This window comes from Atta cephalotes (genome assembly GCF_000143395.1).
Source record: "Atta cephalotes unplaced genomic scaffold scaffold00025, whole genome shotgun sequence".
NCBI classification, from domain to species: Eukaryota; Metazoa; Arthropoda; class Insecta; order Hymenoptera; family Formicidae; genus Atta; species Atta cephalotes.
The window spans coordinates 118,706-127,284 of record NW_012130089.1 but is presented as its reverse complement, the minus strand read 5'-3'; the positions used below and the strand labels follow the sequence as shown (position 1 = coordinate 127,284).

The window sequence follows — 8,579 nt, the reverse complement described above, 5'->3', positions numbered from 1 at the left end:
GTGTTAGCTTTCCGTTTATGTAACGCGACGTTAAGCGCTCTCGCGACCCGTTCGATCGCGTGCATTCACGATACGCTGAATAATTTTCTTTCACCCGCTCGAGACATCGCCTTTCGTCCGCCTCCCCGACAACATGCGGCTCGTCGAAAATCGAAGGCGGCTTCTGTCGCTTCAGTTAACAATTTCTCGTGTACACGCTAACTGCGCAGGGACGTAGCTAGAGATTAATTCGAGGGGGGGGGGAATTATTCCGTTCTCGTGCTTTTTTGTTCTTTTCTCATTGTACTTTTTTCTAAACATGAAATCTGATTGTGCGTTAATACATTTTCCTAAATATTATTGCAACGAAATATATCTTATCTTACTTGCCGATAGAAAACGATGTGAAAACATTAATTGATAATTAATTATTGATGAACTTGACTACTTAATCGTCACTTATTGCGATAATGAATCGAAACCGAGATAGTGATATTTAGGACACTACTATTTAAAGAGACGTCTACGAGTCGTTCGACTCGTAATTTACGCAACTACGTTATCTCATAAATTAAAAGATTTCTGTCCATTTAATAGCGTGTTACATTATTGAAATCAGTATTATTTCTTTTTACTATAGTTACCAATCTCGTAAAATAAAGAGATGGATTTAGAATAACAACAAATCTCGTCTCGTTTTCTCGTATATGCCAGCATTCGAACTCATTGAGTTTGTAGTTTTTATTCCTGTAATTTAAACGTGTCGCTTAAAAAGGCGTTAAACGTCTACACTCGATCGTTAGCAAAACTCATGAATCGGCGATATGCGAGTCGCATTGGCCCTACTAGTATTGTACTAACCATTCAGGAAACCTATAACCCGCCGCGGCAGGCCGCGAACTGCACCTTGTTTTCTTTCATCACGTGCACTACGCGCAGTGTGGCTATAACCAGTCCTGCGGACGTGACACAACAACAAATTTAAAGGGACGACAAAAATCCAGAAGGCTCCTACGAGCCGTCTCGAGCACGTTGGCCCGCACGACGCGTGCTTCGAGATCGGAAAGCGATCTCGATCGCTCGGCGATAAGCTTCCAAGAACATTTGGAAATTCGATAGAGGTTGTGCTTATACTCCATTTTGTAAGAGTGCCATTTTTTACATTGTCGCTCACACTTTACTGGCACACTTATTTGACATTTCAATTTATCATTTTCCTTTTTTTCACATTTTGATTACAAATGATCTCAATATATTGATGAATATCGGGATGATATCCCTCTCTTCAGATGTTACATAAATACTATAATAAGAGTAACTTTTATCACTCGATTTTCTATTCCTTTAGTTAGTTCTTTTGTGCAACCTGAAATGGATTTTTTGTCAGAGGAATTGTCATCTTTTTCTGCACTGAGAAAAAAATATAGTCAATTTTAATAAATATTTAATTTAATACTGCCAACTAAATATTTATTTACAGTACATAAATATTTGTTCAGTAAAATAAAAGATTGTTAAATCAAATTATAACATTACTTGTATCAAATAAATATATCTTTATATTTTTATTATAATAAATATTTAGTTGGTATTCAACTAAATATTTATTAAAATTGACTATATTTTTTTTAGTGTGTAAATTGCTTAATTTTTGTTTTGGATACTTCATTCATCTACGTTCGAATTAAAATTCTGCTTGAACAAAAGTTATTCTTGAATAGTACAGATAGAAAAAGGAGATTTAATTAACTCAGCCTAATTGGCTCTAATTGGGAGAAAATAGTGGAGGAATTGGTTGCAAGTGACAATATATAGACGACTCCAATCACTTTCAAAAAAAATACAATATATTGTATACAAATGTTATATTCTTTTATCGCTAAATTCCTAATCTGTACTTTTATTAAATTTGTGTGTATTTTTAATCTCTTAAATTCCTTTTTTTATTATTTTTTCAATTTATTGCATTCAATACCCCTACAGCACAAATTAAGTTGCACAAAAGTTGCAGCAACACTGCTGCAACATTGCAGCAACACTGCTGCAACATTGCAGCAACATTACAGCAACATTACATGTTGTAGCGATATTCTGTGCTGTATGAGTATCTATTGAATAACTTATAGAGACTTTCTTTCACGGATTAACAATCAACATCGGTGCTTCTTACGTTACAGGCATGCACTGCCTAGGTGCGGTGACGGGAGGAGGCACCTCCAGCCCGAATGGGGCTGGCGGTCGGGGTGGTATTCTTAGTGTGTTTCGAGCCCTTGGAGTCCTTGTGTGCGAAGGGAGAATCCAGGGCCCTCCGCGTGGCTACAAAGAGGGCCCACACTGCGCACCGCCTATGCAGGCGGTTCCAAACGACCACGTGTGCGAAGAGAACAACTATCTGGTACGTAACATATGGTGTCCCCGTTACTCTCCGTTCCTAGGCGACCTACTTAGTGCAGCTTTGCCAGAGAAATATAAAAGCCGTCGAAGAAATTCGTTCGTTTATCAATTAAATGGAACAATTGTAATTTTTACTGTTAAAAATATTCAAATGCTATACAAAGGAAAATAACATATGTATTTGTTGCAAACTTCTTAATGCTTTTTAATGATTAAATAATAAAAATAATCGTTAACGTATAATAGTTATAAAAATTAAGGCCTATAAAAAAATGAACAAATTATAAATGCAAAAATACAAATTGTAAAACTTTCTTTATCAGAAAAAATTTGGAAATTATTTTCGAAAAAAACTGTATATTTATTACTTATTTTATTACGTTAAAATATATTTTCAGAAAGTATGACATGATCGACTATAATACACAATAAAGACGATTTATCTTTTTTGCCTACATTTTTTCTTTAATTTTTCAAGTGCAATCGATATCGAGTACTAATTCAGGAGATCACGGAACGTCTCGCTACTGGATCGTACCTGTGCGTGGAGGTGCTTTTGTGCAGCGATTGTCCGTGTGGTTTGGCAAAGTCCACTTGCAAATATCCTGTATATCCCGTGCCGTCCTTATCCATTTCACCATGGCAAAAATGCGCTTCGGAAATGTTACTGGAATACTGGTGTATCTGCGTTGTTCCGAGCAAGTAAGTCGCGCTTTATTTCATTTTGTGCTGCAAAATAAATCTAGTTACAAAAGAAAATTGAAGAAATAAAGGCAAATATGAATTATAAATAGTGTCAATTGATCAGCCTAAATATGAATCTAAAAAGTTATACATGTCGAGGACGACGGAATATTTTAATTTTGATATCAGATCATTTTTAACGTAATAATATTTAGTCATTGAATTATCTTTATTTCTTCAATTTGATTTTTCAAGTCTCTAAGCTCTAGTAATATTTCTAAATTTATTAAAAGTATTTTTTTAAATATCATATACCCGGTTGCTTTTAGGAGTCAGGAACCAATGAATTTTCAAGGATTATACCAAGCAGTGCGTTCACGATTACACTTCAGCCAGGTTGCAGCGTGGTGGTCGCGCAGCAACGGTGCAGAGCCGAGCTACATAGCCACCCGGATCGTATCGCACAATGAGGATAATCTCAGTAAATTTCGAGAAACGTCAGTGGAGCATACCTTTCCTTTGGCTGGTAATGGTGATGGAAATTCCATCAAGGTACGTAACATTATAAGATTATGTTACAAATATATATAATACAATACAAATCGATAAGATTAAAATCAATGTAATAATTGGCATCATATTTTTGTTTTAGGTGACTATGTGGGCACTGCCGCGGATGGAAGAGGTACCCATACTCACGTGTTCGTTACACCCGAAAAAAGAAAAAGACGAAGAGGATATCGCGAGGGCGTTAACGCCCACCAAGAGTGTCCCGATAGGATCTGGCAGCGCGCAAAATTCAGAGGGTCTCGTCTTACCTGGTAATAAACTATAAATATATTGATGTGTGGAAATTCATAATTGTCTTAACAATATTTATTCGAACAAAAATATAAGTCACTTTTTTTTAATAGTTCTAGTGGACGACAGACTACAAACCACTTGTAATAAGTCTGGCAAGCATGACTGTCGTTGTGAAGAAGAGGACGTATCCCCTCTATCGCCTACTATTAGATCTAATGGCGAACGAAAGCGTCGTCGATCGCTTCCTTGTGGTCCGGCGGAGAGTCCTTGTGTGAACTCGCAACCAGCACCGTTACCGTCCGTTCAAGAATATGTGCAGGAGGTAAAGGATAACACCAGCTCGAGCTTATTGAGGAATTCTGCCGAGTTAATAAACAATCGTAACATCATGAGGATTCTCCAGAATAGAGAAGTAGAAAATAAGAATGAGGTGAAAACTCACAATAATCGAAACTCGGATCTCGAACGTTGCTTCAAAGTACATTTAAAGATCGAGGATCTTGAACATGATTTGGGGAAATATTACAAGCATACAGAAGTTTCAGAGATTGCCAATTCAAAGAACACTCGGATCGAAGAAGGCTATAACAATTCCGTTAAGAACTCTAATCTTGGAAGAGGGCCCAGTAGCTCCTCGGATATCATATCCGCGACAAAGAGTAGTGGGATATTACACAATCTTAGTCCTTTTGCTCCCACGAGTTGGTCCTTCGTCTCCTCTTGGCAGAATAGCAATATGAATAGTAAGTTCCAAAGTTTTCGCAATGCGAAGGAGACTCGTTTTAATGATTCCGAAAAAAATTACAAACCGCCAGCTATTACATCCAATCATGCTGTAATCAAACCCTACGCTCAACCCAATCCCTTCCATGAATCAAATCCGGGACCTTCGACGCATAAATGGATGCAAAAAACATTAGATAATTCCGCTTGCATCGTACATCAAAGTTATCCAAAAAATAAAATTATCGAGGAGGCGCAAGTACTGGCCGGTCAAGATGCATTAGAGATTAATAAAGAAGAAAATATCATTAAGAGTAATCAGAGAAAAACTGGAAAGCCAGACTTAAATCAATTAATGTGGAAACTATCGGTGTCAGACGAGAAAGAAAAGAAAGAAGAAGGAGGGTTTCTGGATTGGTTCAGCAAAGTACCTGGAAGAGTCTTGGGTGTTGCGGCAACGAAGAACTATGTTGATAACAACAAAATGAAGAATGAAAGCAAGTTGGAACATTCAATCGGGCAGCAAGGTACAAACGAGATCAAGTTCAAGAATTGCAATCTCGAATTGAGTCAACGGGAGGTCGACGAAGTGTTAGCTGTATTGCGAGCGAGAACACCATCGGGACGTAGAAGAGCTACTGTTAAGAATGTGAGAAAACGCGGAGAGCGATCTGAAAGGATCAATGATGATGTGACAGAGAAAATTACAACAAAATGTTGGGAAGAAGGGATAATTCAGAGTAATTCGATAAATCCTGGAACAGTTCCAGTTTGTACACTTAAATCTTGCGAGGATTGCAGCCGTGGGTTGTGTAAAAAGATAAATCATCAGGTACCAAAAGAGCATTCAAGCCCTCTAGACCGAGTCTATTACGATAAAAATGTTTATCAATCTGCACGTTCAAAACTTGCCGAAGGTACCAACAAATTAAATGAGGATTCGAAAGCGAAAATACATACGAACGAGGATGTGAATCGTTTACGGAATGTTTCCACTAAAGCTGACGTGTTGCTCGGAGCTATTCTGCGAACCAGTAAGGACCGAAAGGAGCTGTCAGATATTTCATCAAACGGGACCAGACCGAGGTCGACGACTAATATTGACGATGACAGTAGTGACGACGATTCTCACTTTTCGAGCATTGAAAAGCTTGATCAGGACCATAGAACCATTTCGTCCAATGACGAGAAATCGTTGCCGCTGAAAAGATTCCATCGGTTTCGGCAGATATTCAAGAAAGACACAGTGGATAAAACAATTCCTTTGATAGCGGACGAAAGTTCCTCCTCATCGGAGACCTCGCCGAATTCGACGCTGAAGCAACGCTTTACTACATCATTACGCTATAACAACGAACAACCGAATCTACATAGTGCAAGGTACAGCAAGACAAAACGGCGAATTGATTTCACTAATTTTCCGGAGACTACCGAGGAGAAAGAGGATGCTGCGATATTCAGTACAAAAAACGCACATCAAAAGCCACGCAATATACATAGTACAAATAATAATGATCGCGAATGCAATTCCGAGGGCCTAAACAACCAACAGAATCATTGCGACAGGCGGCTACTCGAAGAATCTTTTAAAAATAAAGAGCAGGACGAGATTACAAAGGACATAGCTGCTCTTCAGAAGAGTAATTTGATAACTCCAACTATTCCGCAGAGCGGACATTCGTCTTCCAAGCTACGAAGCAACAATTACAATGATAATATCGCGGAGATAGGAGACGACGAGGCTGTCGATAAGAACGTGCCGTCTGCACTCGAACAGGAGAGATTCCGCAGATCCCTGGAAAACGCGGCATCGATGGTATTCCATAGCAGGACTGGCTTGCCGTTGACCTCTAGTCCAGCGCCGTTGAGAAGAGGCAGCTGTTGTTTCGATTACGACAGCAGTTTGAATTCCGTCTCCTCTAAAAGAAAGTACGTAATCGAAAAACGATATGGTTAAGCGGCATGAATGAATAGCATTATAATTTATGATATTATAAAATTATGAATTTAATTTAGGAAAATTATTTGTGCAATATTTTGTGCAAAATTTTCTTTTTAAAAATTTTTTGTCTGGTTACTATTACATTAGTAATAATAATATATAAAATGGAAAGTAATTGTAATTGAAAATATCCAAGATTAGGGTGCAATACTTTTTACTGAAGCCCTCTGAAGTTGATATCGGTACAATTTTTTTCTCTAAAGTGACATTTTACATTTTTAGCGCGTTGTTTGAATTAAATACACCGCCGAGTCCGGGTGCAGTCTCACTGGAAGAAACTGATCGCGACGCAGAAATCGCTGGTGAAGGCGAAGAGACACCCAAAAGACGGTCTAGCTCTCGCCACCGGCCACAGAGTCATGCTCTTCTAGGCAGCTTCGAGGAATCGGCGTTGAATGGTAGACTCGAACCGGTATCCACGGTTCACGGTTTCACAGCGGAACTCGGGGCCAGTGGTTCCTTCTGCCCGAAACACCAGAAACTTCCAGTCACTGTGTTTTTCTATACACTCGGTGACAACGATAAAGTCTCCACACCATACCTTGTACGTATTATTTCAAACAATCAATTGCAATGTGTATCTTGAATAATTCACCAATACAAATTACCAATGGCTGAATAATTATTCAATAAAGAGATATTATAGATTCCCATCTTTCTTTCATATTCATAATGATTCATGTAATTATTTTACAGGCTCATATTAATCTTGAGAAAAAGGGTTATCAGGTACCAAGAAGTGGCACCATTCAAGTGACTCTTCTGAATCCATTGGGTACAGTCGTTAAGATGTTCGTAGTATTGTACGATCTTTCCGATATGCCGCCGCGATCTCATACTTTTTTACGTCAAAGAACACTGCGGGACAAAACACTACGCTACCTCGTTCACCTTAGGTATGTTTCATTTGTATATTTAAATAGTTTTAAAAATAAATTATACAAGCAATCAGATCATTGCAGGCCGATGTATAAATTATATGTTACGTAAAACGGCAATTACAAATTTTAAAGAATTAAAAAAATTGATATATGTTTAAGAAACATTTTGTGAAGTCTTTTGGTGCTAGAAATAGACTGGGAGAAATAACAGATGCACGTATAAATTTTTCTTCTAGATTTATGTCCAGCAAATCAGGTCGAATTTATCTGCATACGGACATACGTATGATCATCTGTCGGAAGTCAGATGTGGACACGGCGTCGGACTTGGGCTCGGAACCGCCGAAAGAACTCAGGAGTTACATCCATGGTCCTACAAATCCAAAATTTTCGCCAAGGTGCTGAGCCACGTGGTATTTTCCATGGGGCTGCTGCCAATCGTTCCGCCCGCCCAGTCCCTTTCAAGTCGAATTGTGATCGACAAACGAATAAGATCAGATTAGAAATCAATTTTTGTTCTTTTAATCCTTTGCGATATAGATAATTACAATTTTTTTTTAACTAATGGGAAAAATAATCTGAATATGTTGTAATTTAATTTAATTAATTTCTCTGACTTGATAACTGATATAATAACTTATGTATCTCTTGTGGATATAAGTTATTATGTGTTAATCAATATTATAATAATATTGCGATGATAAAAATGTAGCTCTCAAAATTATTACGGAACATTATTTCTTTTATAAATTATTTTAGATTGCAAAGGGTTAAGAGAGATTGAGAATCGAAAAAGCGCGAGAATATGAGAAAAATTCGAAAGATTACGAATGAATTTAACCGCTCATGTTGGAATTATTTATATTCGCAATATATTTCTTTTTTTCTTTTTTATAAAATTATTAGTTCGGGCCGTTTGCTCGATATAGAATTAACTTTTGCGTATTGACAGTTTCGATACAGTTTGTAAAATTGACTAGAATATTGCGATTACACTCCTGGTCTCATTTCGATCCGTGAATTTGTGCTTGCAGTAGAATGCTGCATATAAATACAATAGGATAAGTTCACGCAGTTTTTCGTTTTAAATTCGTTTCTGTATTATATAATAG

General features: G+C 37.6%; 1 protein-coding gene across 1 annotated transcript; it reads left to right on the top strand.

The window, feature by feature from the left end:
- The first annotated feature begins 2,158 nt into the window (after nucleotides 1-2,158).
- On the top strand, nucleotides 2,159-7,872 carry LOC105620185 (protein FAM214A). Its single transcript, XM_012201691.1, has 8 exons — nucleotides 2,159-2,374; nucleotides 2,852-3,075; nucleotides 3,387-3,609; nucleotides 3,710-3,878; nucleotides 3,972-6,513; nucleotides 6,809-7,130; nucleotides 7,283-7,482; nucleotides 7,704-7,872. The coding sequence occupies exons 1-8, from the start codon at nucleotides 2,159-2,161 to the stop codon at nucleotides 7,870-7,872; spliced, it is 4,065 nt and encodes a 1,354-aa protein (XP_012057081.1).
- Nucleotides 7,873-8,579: the final 707 nt, after the last annotated feature.